General features: G+C 35.6%; 1 protein-coding gene across 1 annotated transcript in view; it reads left to right on the top strand.

Annotated features, from left to right (window-relative positions):
• Positions 1-1,205: 1,205 nt before the first annotated feature.
• Positions 1,206-17,214, top strand: part of LOC143250667 (transgelin-2-like) — a 57,298-nt gene continuing 41,289 nt past the window's right edge. The window contains exon 1 of the mRNA XM_076501551.1: positions 1,206-1,371. Within this exon, the coding sequence (XP_076357666.1) occupies positions 1,318-1,371 (54 nt within the window). The 5' untranslated portion in view covers positions 1,206-1,317. The remainder of the gene's footprint in view (positions 1,372-17,214) is intronic.

The following is a 17,214-nucleotide window of genomic DNA, read 5'->3' on the forward strand; positions in this document are numbered from 1 at the left end:
CGATTGACCATTACATTATAATGCCCCCACGCTGAAAGGGCGAGCATGTTTAATGTGACGGGGATTCGAACCTGCGACCATCAGATGACGAGTCGAACGCCTTAACTCACCTGGGCATGCCGGGCCTTACTTTGAGAGATTTGCATAATTAACTTAAAAGGGCTTTTTTCCCTATTAATTTAATTTTTAGCGCAGATAGCCCTCGTGTAGCTTTACACAAAAATTAAAAACAAACCAAACAACTTTTATTCTTTTATTTGTATCTAATGGGGTTGAGATAAACCTGAACTGATGGAAAAGAACGAATGAAGTTTTAGTGTAACATTCTCTCCTACAAATTTCACATACCCGCAACAAACATTTACTCTTGTGTGTTGTTTATGCACTGCGTTTGTATTTCACTGTTTGTAGCTAATGAAGTTCGTTATGTACATATTGTATACTGACTCTTTCTAACAACAAACTCAGTCTGAGTTCAGAGACACGAACCTACTCTTCGCAACTCAATAATCATCAAACTTCCTGTTTTAGAGAATTTTGCATGTTTCGATAATACATTTTAAGAAATATTGTGATTAAGTAATATCTCCAATAGAAACATCACACTTCAAACACATCGTACAAACTGAACTTACTGTAAGTGCCAACTTCTATTTAAACTAGCCACCTCAATGAACTGTCAAACAAAATAATTAACGCAGTGTAGCTCTGAATCACAGGTATGCTCATAAATTTTAATTACATAAAGTTTGAAACCACTTTAATCCTTAGATTAAGGCTGACGATACAAATGTAACTATGATGCTGGGAACACTGACGAGTCATTAATAATAGGGTGCTTGTCGTCAATGTAGTGAAAGTCAGTGTATCCGCGAATAGAATAGTTTTAACTATTTTTTAATAGCATAAGTGTATGGACTGTAAATAATGAGAAACATTGTAATACTTTGTGTATTCAGTTGAAGGTGACAAGTTCATTATTTATAATACAGCCTTAACAAATCATTACTAGGCTCTTTTAAAATGTATTTGCTTACATTTAGAGTTCATTAAAAAAGAAAGTAATATGATGTCATACCTAAATTTATTTAGTTAAAGCGCGCACGCTGTGATAATTAAGGCTCTTGCGAGAGGTTACGTTTGTGACGTCATCCCTACAGATGCACCCAAGAATCACGTGACTACGTTTTGAACTACGGCAGTATAGCGAGCGAGGGTTCGACAGTCGATTCTGGGTGACGTGCGGAGTTGTTTGGGAGTATTTTCGTCCAAAACAAGCTGTTTTCTGGAAAGTAAATTTCACAAATTGTTTTGAAAATGGCAGAAAATAGAGCACTTAAATCAGGATTTGCAGCTGAAGCTCACAACAAAGTAAGTAGATCGTTAACTTGTACTGCTAAAGTAATAAAAATTCAATCGTCTGTAATAATTAAGGTTTTCTGCATTAGCGTTAATTACCCAATATACCGGCGCTTTATTCTGGTTAGAAGTTTCAGTCACGATAGATGGTGTTGTCTGTTACAGTATGCGTTATTACATTTGAGTCGGATTGTGTAAAGACAGAAGTGCACAATTATTATTACTCCAGATATATAAATTCCACAGCGAAACGGTTTATGTGTATCAAGAAAATAGCGAGTTTCAAATTTACTCGTTAAAATTATAATTCGGTTTATTTCTCAATTTTCGAGATGTTTAAGATTTTACAATTGAAAATATCTATTGATTTATTTCCTTTATCCAATCCCAATACGTAGCGAGTATTATGTTTGACACTGAACAAAAATATAAAATTTAAGATACTGCTGTGCTACTCTGAACATGTGTTTTTGTATTTATGTAGAGAGATACATGCGTTGCACTTGAAAATGTATATACAGAAATTAAGATAGTATTAAATAACAGCCATAAATGGGCGTCGTTTATATTCGACTATCAATATGGCATAAATCATTGGGTTGTATGATACATTTAAGCTGTTGGAATTTTCAGAAAAACAAATACTTTATTAAAAGTTTGAGAGAGAGAAAAAAAACAACAGATTTTGCACAGACTAGAATGGAGCGTTTAGTGTGTCTGTTGAAACAGGTAGAGAATATGACTTCCCCAAATACCAAGTCAAAAACTATCAGCGCTTTCTTTAATCAGAATTAGACAGACAAACGAAAGCTATAGTTGCATCAAGAACCAGACAGATATCAACTGTTACTACCTTGATCACGGAATTCAAAACCTGCCTATTAAATGCTGTCATTTTATCAAAAATACAAACAAAATCGGAACTTAGCAACAACAAAATATTACTCCTCAAAGCTAGAAACTAAAAAACAGTAAATCCTATTTTTGTTCTTTCCAAAATCCGAAACTGAAAGACAAATATTACAAAAGATTTGGTTGTAGATTTCATGATGATTCAAAAACGTCTTACCTGATCACAAAATTTCAAAAACAAAAATTAATACTTTTTATATAAACGTAGTGCATAAATATTGTAGTGAAATTCGCTATGAAACTGTAAAACGTTGAGTCAGATTCGTCGTTAATTGGATATTGCACTGAGTTTTTCACTTTTTTTTTATTTACAAATGTTTAAGTATTCAACAACTGTATTTGTACTGTATTTTCCGCTTACCAGTTACTTATTTTCGGTGGACTCAGCAGATAGCTCGATGTAGCTTTGCTATAAGAAAACACACACATACTCGTGTTTCATACTTTCTGATGTAATATACAAATATTGCATGTATATCTCATTTCATTTTTAAAACTTTTTATTAATATAAAACGTAATTACATTAGCCACACAAAATGTACATGTTATTGTCATTCATTTCGTTAAATAAGTTGCACTAAATGTTCACGCACTCGAACGACATTTCTGTAAGTAAACTATTCAAAGTGTTCTTGTTATGGAAAATTTCCCTGTCTGAACCACATCAAATTGTCATGTTTTTGTTATGAAACATTTCACTAAATGTACCACGTGTTCATGTTCTTGTAAAAAATGAACCACACTGAATGTTCTTATCATGTGGCATGTCGCTAAAATTTCATATTTTTGTCCTTTAACACTTACCTGACCACACCCATTAATTAATCCGCCTGCTTTTCTAACTCGGTGATAAGTAAAACAAATATTCAAGTTCATGTTACGAACCATTTTGCTAAAGAAAAACAAACATTCCAAACTTTGTATTCGAAACCTAAAATGTATAGTACATTGGTTTTCACAGTTTATAAATGTAATTAGATACAAGTACGTTCTCAAATAATGTTCAGCATATACTATTACTGTCTCATTGACATGATCGTCACAAGTGAACAGAATTCATATAACGCTTCTCCTATTCAAGTCCACCAGCACCAGTTATAAAATAAGTGACAGTGTACGTGTGTTATTCTGAAAAGCATCTTTCAGTTAGGTGAGGGCTTTATAGAGCTGTGAAAACCATCGGGGCGGGGGGTGGACTGCTTAACAACAAGCTTTAGGCCTACAGAGACTTTGTTAGTGTCGTCTTCCGCGCCATCTGGTATGTATCTATCTCAACGTTTTTCAAAAAGCGCAAAACTAACTACTTCATGTAAATTGATATTATAATTTTTAAATACGAATATAGTAGTTTTAATTGTCGTACTGAAGCGATCTATATAATTATCCCAATTCATTCACAAAGGAAGTATTTCTCCAGATTACTTGTTTAAATGTTTATTGTTTTTAAATATAAATACCACATTTCACTAATTATCTCCTAACCTTGCCTATTCTTAATCTTTAGATCTAGTAACATCTCACTTCACAATTATCTTCCAAAGCTTAATCTAATTTTTAGTGGCAAAATTATTTTGATATTGGTCTTTCTCTTGCATCATCGTTTATCTTCAATGAATATTTTTATATTCCGAACTACTATTTATTATTAAATACGCTTCTTCATTAGTTTCTTTCAGTAAAGACCATATTAATCAAGTTTTTAACCATATAAAAACCTTTCACGCTGTAATTGTTTAAATAAAATGAAGCATTGTGTCCATTTGGAATGCTTAAGCAAAAAACTGTGCACATGAGTAAAAAACATCATTAAATACACTTTACTAAGGTTGATTTAATAAAGGCAAATACGAAGTGTTCGTTTTAATTTTATACAGTTATCATGTTGTAGAACATATGAACTGTTTCGTTAAGACTTCTTTATGTTCTTTATTAGCAGCAAAATGTAGATGTTTGTTTTTGAATTTCGCGCAAAGCTACTCGAGGGCTATCTGCGATAGCCGTCCCTAATTTAGCAGTGTAAGACTAGAGCGAAGGCGGCTAGTCATCACCAACCACCGCCAACTCTCGGGCTACTCTTTTACCAACGAATAGTGGGATTGACCGTTAAATTATAACGCCCCACGGCTGAAAGGACGAGCATGTTTGATGCTACGGGAATTCGAACTCGACCAAATATAGAATAGTTTATAGAAGTTTGTAAAAAGTATTAAAACACAGCGAGATTTAATCCATGTGGCACAATGTAATACCATACTTCTCTCGGTGACCGCTTTGTCCAATACAAAAAAGAGAGCCTTACCATAACAACAGTGTAGAAGAGGTTTCGCATTACTGTCTATAACATTCCCTGTGTAACAGAGTAACACACTCTGTTGCGCATCTTCAGATAACCATTAACATGACGGCTGGCAAACCCCACTGCTTCTGTTACACATTATGGAAGCTTACAGCGTCGTATTACATTTCTATCACTTTATATTCTCAAAATGTTTTCACTGATCTTGACGAGAGTTCTTCGACTTATAAGGCAAGTAAAACGAATATGGTTGAAAGATTTTTTCCTCAAGCAAACACTGCAGGCTTTGCGGCCCTCGCTCCCTCTTGTAATAAGACGGGGGAGATAAAACGTGCGTTAAATATCACAATTTTAAGAGTGTTATGATAACTCTCCAAAAACTTTAGAGATGCTTTATATGCACCATCATTTTAAACTTCTTGGTATTTGATATTTTTTTTAATGAATGGCATAATATTGGTGTTGGTTCCGTTTCTTTTGTGCATACCTTTTTTCGGAGCTTGAAGAAACCGATGCCACCCGTAGTAAAGAGGTGGTCATCGACAGGTCAAGACGTAGTAATCAGGCATTCAGTTGACAATAAACTTTATTCTGAGAATACTGTAGTGTCAGTTAAAAATAGTGTAATGGAACTACTGGAGGTCCTTTCGTTGCTGGCCCGGTATGGTCAGGTGGTTGAGGCACTCGACTCGTAATCCGAGGGTCGTGGGTTCGAATCCCAGTCACACAAAATATTCTCGCCATTTCAGTCGTGGGGGCGTTAGAATGTTCCAGTCAATCCCTCTATTCGTTGGTAAAAGAGTAGCCTAAGAGTTGGCGGTGGGTAGTCTTATACTGCTAAATTAAGAACGGCTAGCGCAGATGGACCTCGTGTAGTTTCGCGCGAAATTCAAAACAAACTTTTATTTACTGTGGCCCCTACCATGTATGTGAGTAATATGTCAATGTCGGACCTACATTAAGGTTTAATCACAATTTGCTGACGATGTAGCAGTCTTAAAAAGTGGCCCCAGTCCTGAATAATATAGAAGAATACTGCCAGAAATATAGAATAAAAATAAATATTCCGAAAACCCAAGTAATATTATACAGCACATTAAATAAACTGAAAAAAGATCCACCCAAGTTATACATGAATGGATCACCTTTAGGGACTGCTACTTCTGCAAAATTTCTAACTTATAATACCAAATTAACGTAGATACAGCATACAAACAATATCCTGATTAGAATCTGGAAAAGAGCAAATTATGCAAGAAGTCTTTCAAGTAAAAGTCAAGGAACATCACCTGATAATATAATAATCTACAAAACATACATTAGACCTATAAAAAAAATACGCTTGTCCTGCCTGGATAAACATAACACAAAAACAATTACAGAAACTACAAAAAATACATAATTCAATATTAACTTCAGACTATAAAGCACCACGTAGTACTTCATCCACATTCATGCACAAGTATACAAACATAGAGAAAGACTCTCGCATAATGCACTAAACTATTTTAATAAGAATTGGCATAAAAATGTTTTAATGTGTGATCTCGACAGATACTACGTACATGATGAACATAGTTCTATGTACCTCTCTCCTATGAATATATTTAAGAAATATAAATCAAACTGGCCACCACGCACTAGACGCTTAAAACTAGTATTTTATTTTTATTTTTCCGATAAATATATATATGGGAAAAGGGGGAAATTAGAATATGCATATAAAATAAAATTGAAAAAAATATAATAAAAGAGGGAAAAATTAGATAAAGGAAAAAACAAAAGGGCAAATCAAGACAATACATGGACATTGCCCAATAGCATTACAACAATAGTAGCCGACATGAAAGCTAGGGATGGAGGAAGAGGTATTGTGCACCTGACCCTCCTGGGAATTTAAAAATTCAACATACCCAAATACCCACAAAGAAGAAGCGAATGTGGTCTCTAACACCTGCTATTCTCTTGATCTTCATACTTTCATCAAACATACGTGTTCTTTCAATAGCTGGGGGCATTATAATGTATCGAAACAGTCGCTAGCTGGGGGCATTATAATGTATCGAAACAGTCGCTAGCTGGGGGCATTATAATGTATCGAAACAGTCGCTAGCTGGGGCATTATAATGTATCGAAACAGTCGCTAGCTGGGGCATTATAATGTATCGAAACAGTCGCTAGCTGGGGGCATTATAATGTATCGAAACAGTCGCTAGCTGGGGCATTATAATGTATCGAAACAGTCGCTAGCTGGGGCATTATAATGTATCGAAACAGTCGCTAGCTGGGGGCATTATAATGTATCGAAACAGTCGCTAGCTGGGGGCATTATAATGTATCGAAACAGTCGCTAGCTGGGGGCATTATAATGTATCGAAACAGTCGCTAGCTGGGGGCATTATAATGTATCGAAACAGTCGCTAGCTGGGGGCATTATAATGTATCGAAACAGTCGCTAGCTGGGGGCATTATAATGTATCGAAACAGTCGCTAGCTGGGGCATTATAATGTATCGAAACAGTCGCTAGCTGGGGGCATTATAATGTATCGAAACAGTCGCTAGCTGGGGGCATTATAATGTATCGAAACAGTCGCATCTTCTTTTCTCTGGTAGTGTTCGGTGTTGACTAGCTGCCTTTCATTCGTTGTATTACTTCTAACTCAGACAACTAACTCAAAGAGCCCTCGGTAGCTTTGAATAAATCAAAACATACTTCTATCATCATTCTGTATGTTCTGTTCATGTTTCTTTCCATTTAACTCACTGAGACCTTACCATAAATTGTGACCATTTATTTACATGTTAGAAATCTCTTACCAAGTCATCCAGTGGCACACCATAAGTATGAAGGCTTAGTACGTCAAAAACTGCGATTTTGATACCAGTAATGGGCATAACACAGATAGTCCCTTATATAGCTGTGTGTTTAACTACAAACTCTGAACTCGTACAAATACAGTATTTATTTTATTTAACATATCATCAGTTCCGGATAAGTAACGCATAATACTGTACACTAAAATGATGTTTTTTTAATGAAATAATAACCCAATAAATCAAACTTGCACTGTAACTCATAGTATCAATAAGTTTCTTCTTAGTAGTTTCACATTTGTACTTTCATTGATGTTCAAATACCTGTGGACTGGTTGCGTTGCAATTTAGCAACATTTCAATGAGTGGTGGTACAGAAAAACACATTTTAATGATTGTATAACCATCGTTCAAAATTAATTTTTAAAACGAATTATTTTAAATTGGCAAAATTAATCCCTTCTTGAGAAAGTTTATTGGTTTTGTAGGTACAAAAAATAGTGTTGGAAAAAGTGGTTTATTTTATTTTATTACTGAGTTTTAGTCCTAGTAATAATAATAATCGCAATTCCTTAAATTTCATTTTACTTGCATTTTTCGCGGTTCCTGGATTCGTGCGCTTGACCTAATGGAAATGTCCAGCCTCAATAATTTTTAAACCTTTAGAAAGAACAGTGCAATTTAATGCTAACACTGACGAACCAATTGAAAACCTGTATTTTGCCAACTTCCGTAAGGCGTCGTGACTTCTCTAACATCCCAAAAAGATTTAAAATACACGCGCGCGCGCGCACATTCACGCACAAACATACAAAGATGCACTGATAGCCAAAGAGTTAAGTCAATGAACATAAAGAAAAAATATGCAATTTGCATTGTTAGACTCAACCAGTTATTTGAGTAGAGCTTCGAAAGATGAAAATAAGAAAAGGGAAAATAAAAAAAAACTTTTAGCATTTATTAGGGAACATGTGAACACTGAAATTAGCCTAAATACTAGCTGGTCAAACGTTTAAGACCATACCGAAAAGAAGTCCTAAACAGGGTAGGAAATGCCCAACAAGAGGTCTCAGTAGTGAGTTGCACGACCGTCATTGCGAATAATTTCAAACATTCGCTTTGGCATGGTCGATGTAAGCGCTTGCAGAAGGCTGGCTGGAATGTTATTCCAAGTGGTGAAGATGGCTCCGCGAAGATCATGCACTGTTTGGAATTGACGTCCATTTCTATAGACTTCCCTTGCTATCCACCCCCAAACATTTTCAATAGGGTTCAGTTCGGGCGAACACGCTGGATGGTCCAAAAGAATCACGTTATTCGCCATGAAAAAGTCCTTTGTCCTGCGGGCATTGTGGATTGCAGCGTTGTCCTGCTGAAATATCCAGTCATTTCCACACAAGCGAGGGCCTTCAATCAATAAGGATGCTCTCTCCAACATGCCAACATAGCCAGCTGCTGTTTGACGCCCCTGTATAACTTGAAGCTCCATTGTTCCATGGAAGGAGAAAGCACCCCAAATCATGATGGAACCTCCTCCACTGTGTCGTGTGGAAAATGTCTCCTGTGGGATATCCTTATCGTGCCGGTAAAGTTGAAAGCCATCTAGACCATCCAGATTAAATTTTTTTCTCATCAGAGAATAAAACCTTCATCCACTTTTCTACGTCCCGTATTTGGTGCTTCTCAGTAAAGTGTAACCGAGCTGTTTCGTGGCGTTTGAAGACGTTTACGGTTTTTAAAGCATTTCTCTCGTAGATGCCGTCTTATTATTCTTGAGCTGCATTCTGTGTCCGTAACAGCCTTAATCTGGTTCAACGATCGCCTGATGACTTGCTGGACAACCCGTCGTATCCTTCTGCTCAAAGCCGGCGAAATTTTCTTGGGCCAACCACTTGAAATTCTCGTTTTTTATCCTTCATGGTCTTTTAAGACATTTGCAACAGCAGTTTTACTACGCCCAATCTCACCAGCGATGGCACGTTGAGAGAGAACTTGCTTTTGCAGCTTGACAATTCTGCTGTATTCGCTGGTCGGCTTTAGTTTACAGAAGATGCTCCAAACTCAGTATGCACAAAAATAATTTGATACTTTAACTCAAAATTGTTAAATGAACAGTATTTATTACAGTAATTACCCAAGTAATTTCCTATATAACTAAAATAATTACTTAAACACTCAAGAAAATTCTAAACCTTACGCCACACTCGTGTCGTGAAGTGAAACTCCATTTAGCCAAACTCAGTATAAAAATATAAATGTGCAATGATTTAAATTAAAACTATCTTATGCACAGATGGGACACAGTATCCGTTGCTACATTCCCGTTTATTTGGCACAAGCGAATGAGAATAGGGATACATTCCTCTTGCATAGAATGTTCGTCTATCGCAGGTTAACCCTTAGCTCATAGCTAGTACCCGTCGTATAGGTGAGTAGATTGGAATAAGTGGGGTTAAGTGTCTTTCCTTATGTCAGCTTTGAACTAGTAGTCAGATGACTGCTAGTTCAAATCGGGAAGCCACGCTGTCCCATAGCACCTATAAGCAATTATACAGCCTAACTAGTTCTCTCTTGGGTTATCTACAACTTCTATTTGGACAGAATTATCTTTCCAGAATACTAGGTGTTACGTATTACATTTTTTATATGACCGGTAATTTCAATTTGAACTTAAATGTTAAATGAATATCGAAATGTATTAAATTTATATTTGTCGACAGGATTGATACACACAATTTGCTCTCAACATAAATACATACAAACAACAATACAATTTATAGTAACGGTTATTACAAATGATAATTTATAGAAAAAGTTTTTACATGCTTGCAAACAATACTGAGTCTTCTATCGGATCTTGAACCGAATCTTTTATCGACGTTTCACTAAGAGCGAATTCTATATTGTCACACAGGTAAACTTCTCTTAACGGCTAACCAGCTGCTTCAGTGAGAACACGCAAGTTTTTCCACTTCCGAAATTATACTTAAAAATATTGACGTTCGAAATTAATTCACTGAAGTTGAACGGTTTGTAATGTTCGAAATTTATAAGCGTTCCTGGTCAAATATTTGTAGTTTTCCGAATAATAAGCGTATATTACAGTTATAGCTTCCAAGGTTTATAGCATACTAACTGTGAAGTACCAAAAATATTAAAACTATTTGTGTGTTGTGATTTGTAAACTAGTATCATACCTATATCGTACACAGGTAGATTCTTATGCTCAAAAATGTTCTACAAATTTAGATAACAGTAGGACTTCAGGGATATACATTTAAAAATAGTTACATTTCTAAATACATGTTAAACAAATGTAGATATTAAAAATATACATATAATAGAAAATCCGTTACATACGCTTTATTAAAGATATTTATTATAATAATAACACCAGGAACTCATCTTAGTAACAGATATTTCCAACGAGCACTCTATTATTTATATTCCAGAAGAAAACAGATATTTTAAATGTAGAAATAAGAAAAAAATTCACAAAAATTCGCATGCTGTCCCGCAACAAATCGAATAAAACAGAAACGCAGGTCACTGGAAAAAAATCATGGTTTATAGGCAATTTTCTAACCTTGCAGGCAGATGATAGTACTGTATATGTAGGGATGGCTCGGATTGTTAGTGGAAGTGGTATTTTAAATCTCTTCAATAGATCATTAGAACTTTACAATACCACAGTGTTTTATGTTATAACTATCTGTGTAATGAATAAGTGTAGTTATGAAAATGTCTGTAAATATCATAGCAAAAAATTTGAATTTATTGTTCTTTCTTCTTCTGTTTTTATTACACGATAAATCAAAACCAAAACAATGGTGTGAACAAACTGTGCTGAGATGACAGTTTCAAACGGAGTATCCGCTTTTATAAGTATTAGTAGCTAGCAGAAACACCGCTCTACGGGCGACTGTTTGTGCTAGTAATTATTAATCATAGATCATACCTCATTGAAAAAACTTTAGAAAAATAAATCTTCCCCACCCAAATATTTTCTGAGAAATACTACAAGGAAGAAGTATTCAGATTGTGCCGATATAAACTGTAAAATTTACACTTTAAAATTAACTCTTTTTTTGAAAAAAACGTTTAAGATCTCCATTTTCAACACTTTGTTTATAAATTACATCAATAAAGAATTGTTCTGTGATAGATATTAAGTTTCACATACCTTTTATGTTTTTCTAATTGTCTGAATCTTGAATACCGAAAGTGGGAAATTTTTATGGATTTTTTGTTTATAGTGCAATTCAACAGGTGGTATCAAATTGTATTTATTTCAGTCACACATATAGATACGTATATACGCGCTACGTTTATTGTAGTAAGACTAGTAGCTCTTTCTAAATCAAAAAAATTCTGGTGTTATTACCCATTGAAGCCATATTTCTTACGAAAATTTGGTGTTACTTATATAGCACTTCTGTACAAAGTAAAATGGGAATAACCAGCCAATAATAGATGAACAGTAAATATTACAGTTGAGGCCTCATTTTGTCTAGAACTTAATTATAAATGTAATTCTTCTGTATCAGTTAAAACACTGCATTAAAAAAAAAACTAAGGATGGCAAGTATCAGTCCTTCAGAAGAAACTCAAGACAGTAGGGATGGCATTTGAATCATCCTTACGTAATAGTATAGGCTAGAATTAACATATAGCAATATATGTAGCAATCACAACTGAGTTTTCTCGTATGTTGTTATGTAGGGATGATGCACGTGCCGTTTCTGCTATCTTGTTTGTATTGTTTTTGAAGGATTGATACTGGTCTTTTTTTTTTTTTTTTTGAAATTCTTTACTTGCTTGTGCCCCTGAAAACTGTCGATGAAAGCATAACATAACTGATACACGATACACATTTTTATCGTAATAATTATCGGCTGCGTTTTCATATCAGAAATTGTTTGGTGACTTAGGACTGATACACGTAGAAATATTAAAATAGATGTACAGTAGTTGCTAAATGAAATGCTGAGCAGTTTGAACTACAGATCATTATAAGAATAAAGTTGGAGAGGATATAATTGTACGTTATAGTAAATCTTTCACAATATTGTTTTAATTACATGTATTCAGCTTTAATTCACGTCAACTAGTATTTCTCAATTAATATAAATTGATTTTTGTAAACATGTCTATTTTTATTGGATGATGTTTACACTCATTGTCATTCAGTGCAATAAATATGTCTGAAAGTGCAAAAATGTTACTTAGAACATATGACCTTGATCGTTTATGTATCTGCAAGATTACCTCTTACCCTTTTCGCAAAAGCAAATAAGTTGAGAGATCTTTATCTATTCGTATAAAACATAACTATTCCTCCTCTGGATTAATTCTAATATACCTCTTCTGAACTCTTTTCCATTAATTGAATATCCCTTTCTTCAGATAGAAGCCAAAACTGCACACATTATTTCAAGTGAGGCTTAACTAGGGATTTTTATAGAAATAATTATTGCTTTGACTCGATCAACATGTATATTTTGTTTGGTTTGCTTGGAATTTTGCGCAAAACTACACGAGGACTATCTGCGCTAGTCGTCCCTTATTTAGCAGTGTTAGACTAGAGGGAAGGCAGCTAGTCATCACCACCCACTGCCAACTCTAGGATTATATTACCAACGAATAGTGGGACTGACCGTTACTTTATAACGTCTCCACGGATGAAAGGGCGAGCATGTTTAGTGTGACGGGAATTCGAACCCATGACCCCCCCCCCCCAGATTACGAGTCGAGTTCCTTATCCCCCTGGCCATGTCGGGCCCATGTATATAGTTCTGTTGGTTTTAATACTGCCAACAGAGTACTGTTCAATAATTTATTTGACTTATTTACCATTATGCTAAGAACCTTTTTTGTTTACATTGAGATGTTTCCCATTTTTATTAAAGGTGTAGTCGAAATCGTAACCATAATTCATTATCTTTAAGTTGATTTAATTAAAGGTATTTTACCAAATGTATGTCCAACTTATCAATCGACTTAAGTCAATAAAACTAGAAATATCAAGCATTTTAATGTTATCCGCAAACTTCATTGCTTAATGCCAGATATTATAAGAGACAAAATTCTTCACAGTAGATGTCTGACTTAGTGACAATAAATTTCAACAATAAACGAAAAGCACACAATACAATTGTTTTAAAATAATATACAGTTACGACAGAAGATGTTCGTACCCCTACGTTGTGAGTAACACACATCTACATAAATTTTTATGTAAATTGAATGACAAATAACCAAACATAGGAGGAGCAGAAAGTGTTCGTGCGTCGGCTTTAATGGTCACTTGCGTAGCCTTTTAGATGAATTACTTAGCGCAACCTCTCCTCATAGCCCTCCATGATCGTTTGACAGTACTCGACTGGTATTTTCTTCCATTCTGCTTTACAGAAGGCCTCCAACTCTTGCACGTTTTTCGGATGACGCTGATGAATCCTGGTCTTCAACTCGTACCAAACGTTTTCAATTGGGTTGAGATCAGGTGACGGCGATGGCCACTCCAGAACGCTTATATGGTTCCTCTGCAACCAGGATTGCACATATTTCGATGTGTGCTTAGGGTCATTGTCATGCTAGAAGATCTAACGACGCCCAAGCCGCAAGTTTCGAGCATCATTCTTGATACAAGTCCCTAATATATCAAAGTACTCTTCTTTTTTCATGATTCCGTTTAACGCGCTGAAGGCTGCCTACACAAGAAGAGCTGAAGGAACCCCATAGCATGATCGAGCCACCTCCGTGTATAACTGTAGGGACGGTGTTCTTTGGAAGATTTCGTTCCCCCTTCTTACGGAAAATATAGTGAACATCATTGTGGCCGAAAAGCTCGATTTTAGTCTCGTCTGACCAAAGAATACTCTTCCAATAGGTAAAGGGTTTATCTACATGCTTTCTTGCATACTTCAATCGTGCTTCTAAATGAACAGGCTTTAAATATGAAGTTCTACGAGAACGGCATGCTTTGAACCCAGAAGAGCGTAACATGTTCGTAACTGTAGAGGTGCTTACTTCAACCCCAGTTTCCCTTACCAGTTTCTGTATGTCATTACGTGTTAAACGAGGGTTCCTACTAACTTCTCTGAGAACCTTCTTGGTTCTCTCTGGAATATTGGTGGGTTCGTCAGGAACGCGGGAGGTTAGCAGTTGATCCTGTAAGCTTAAACTTGGCAATTATGCTTTGAACAGTGGATTTTGGCACATTAAGTTGTGTAGCAATACCGGAAAGAGACACATGAGCCTTGTATTTTACAATAATTCGGTTTTTTAAATCACTGGACAGTTGTTTCCTGTTCGCCATGATGACCAAGCAGATAATGACGGAGACAGCGCTAAATTTCCGGAAGTACATTTTTTGCTGGCTAAATTCCGATAATTATGAACAGTGTCTAGTTCTGGAATGGTATAATGTAGTTTATTCGCTAAACTAAACAAAATTTTTACGGGAATATCAGTTATTTCACACGTTCTGAACTGTACAAACACTTACTGCTCCTCCTATTTTTGGTTATTTGTTTATAAACATTTTATTTGTCGTTTAATTTACATAAAAAAATTTTGTAGATGTGCTAGTATAATATTTATAATATATTATGCTGCTATTAGCCTACTCGTGATACCTTTTAAGTTATGAGCAAAAAACCGCTCGGTACGCCGGGGTACGAACACTTTCTGTCGTAATTGTGTATTCAAAACAAATCAAATGTATGTACAAGAGTAATTATTTGCACTATTGTTTACCAAAGTTAAATTTAGAGATTTTAATAATTTTTTTTTGCCAAATGTTCCAAACTGGTTTAATTGCTTTAAAACCCAATTGACAGAACGAATCATTTCTTCCCTTTTGTCCCAATACAATCAGTGATAAATTCACTTAGTGTGGACTACCAAGTTGTATCTTGAGCTTTAAATCATTGTTTCATTTTCGTCAAAGTCCACACACGAGTTTAATTATTATAGAACACTCTTTGTTAACACAAATTAATTTTCTCTTTCTCTGTTGTTACAATACAAACTGTGAGATTCTCACTTTATAAACTGCCTGTTATGGCTGAACTGACAATGACGCAATCTAATTTCATTTTCACTAACTTATCCTGCAATCTGCAGTTATTTATAACAGGGTCACCAAACTTTTTCCACAGGGGACCAGATTACTTGGGGAATAAGAAGCGCGGGCCACATGATCATTATGTTCATTACTCATAAGCTAGAACGAAGTCTTTCTGTAAAAGACTTAGCACTAAGTCTTGTGGGAGTAGCATGCAATACACACACATAATAAAAATCAGATATACAACCAACATTTTTATTTACCAAAATGTTATCAAAGAAGGTGACATTAGCAAAAACAATTGTCACATCGCATATAGTGAGTACATATCTGAATTTCACTAAGCCGCAAAAACGTTGGTGAGATTTATGAAATTGACGTTTGGCTTTCAAAATATCTTCAATGTTCGGTTTTGAATTGCTGCATCCAATCATTAGAATTGCTTTCAACTGTTCATCAGTCAACCTTGATCGATGTACTGCCTTCACATACTTCATTTTTGAAAATGCTTGTTCATAAACATAAGTTGTTCCGAACACTGATGCCATACCAGATGCGAACAGCTTCAGTTTTGGAAAATCATCTTCAGGTATGCAGCTGTAAAATACAACACGTTTCCCCTCTCTGTGTTTTGCTTTCAACAAGTCATTTCCTTGCAAATCGATGACCTCCAGCTGAAGTTCCACTGGCACGTCATCAATGACACAATCAAAAGGATTCTGAAAAAGGAGAATGTCACTTTCGATTCTGTCGAGATCTGAAAATCTCTAAAAATTCTTATTTAAATCACCAATAATCTTTTTCTGAAACTCCAGGTTGACATCTTCTGTGATTCCAGCATGAAACTCATTGAAACACTGAAAATGAAAAAGGTTTCCTCCTTCCAAATGTGCTTCAAACAATGACAGCTTTCTCCAAACAAGATTACAGAGATTACAGACAAGGTTATTCTTCCCCTGAAGTTTCAAGTTCAATTCATTCATATGGGATGCGATGTCAAGCAAAAATGACAACCTTGACAACCAGGTTGGATCCGACAGAAGTGGATCGGCTCTATATTTTTCGATAAGAAATATATCTATTTCTCTTCTCAGCATAAAAAACGAGACAAGACTTTACTGCAGCTGAGTCACCTCACCGCCGTGTGATAAGGCAATTCACAGAAATCCAAATCAATTTCTTCAAGAAACGCCTTTAACTGGCGATGATTAAGTGCATGACCCCGAATAAATTTTACTGCAGAAATGACTGGTTTCAGTACGCAAGAAATATCTAAGTATTTTCCACAGAGTGCTTGCTGATGTACGATGCAATGTATGAACAGTGGGCTTGGGAGTTTAAGATCTTCCAACTGTTTTCTGATCAGCTCCACCAGACCCATCTTTACTCCAGCCATGTTTTTACCTCCATCAACTGTTACACCTCTAATTTGATTCCACTGAGAGTAATAGTCTTGCAAAGTTTCATGCACTTTCATGAAAATGTCTTCTCCAGTTGTTCTCCTGTGCATGATGCAAACTGATGCCAACTCTTCAGTTAAATCCAAGTCCAAATTAACTCCACGAATAAACACGATAAGTTGTGACCTACTCGAGAGATCAGTAGACTCATCCAGTGCCAGAGAATACCGTAGGAAGTTTCAAGCTTTTTGGCGTATCTGTAATGCGATGTTCTCTCCAAGTTCTTCTGCTCTCCGTACAACTGAAGTTGCTGAAAGGTTGATACTTCAAAGAAATTGGCTTTTTCAGGACACAGCTCAT

This window comes from Tachypleus tridentatus, chromosome 5 (assembly GCF_004210375.1).
Source record: "Tachypleus tridentatus isolate NWPU-2018 chromosome 5, ASM421037v1, whole genome shotgun sequence".
NCBI classification, from domain to species: domain Eukaryota; kingdom Metazoa; phylum Arthropoda; class Merostomata; order Xiphosura; family Limulidae; genus Tachypleus; species Tachypleus tridentatus.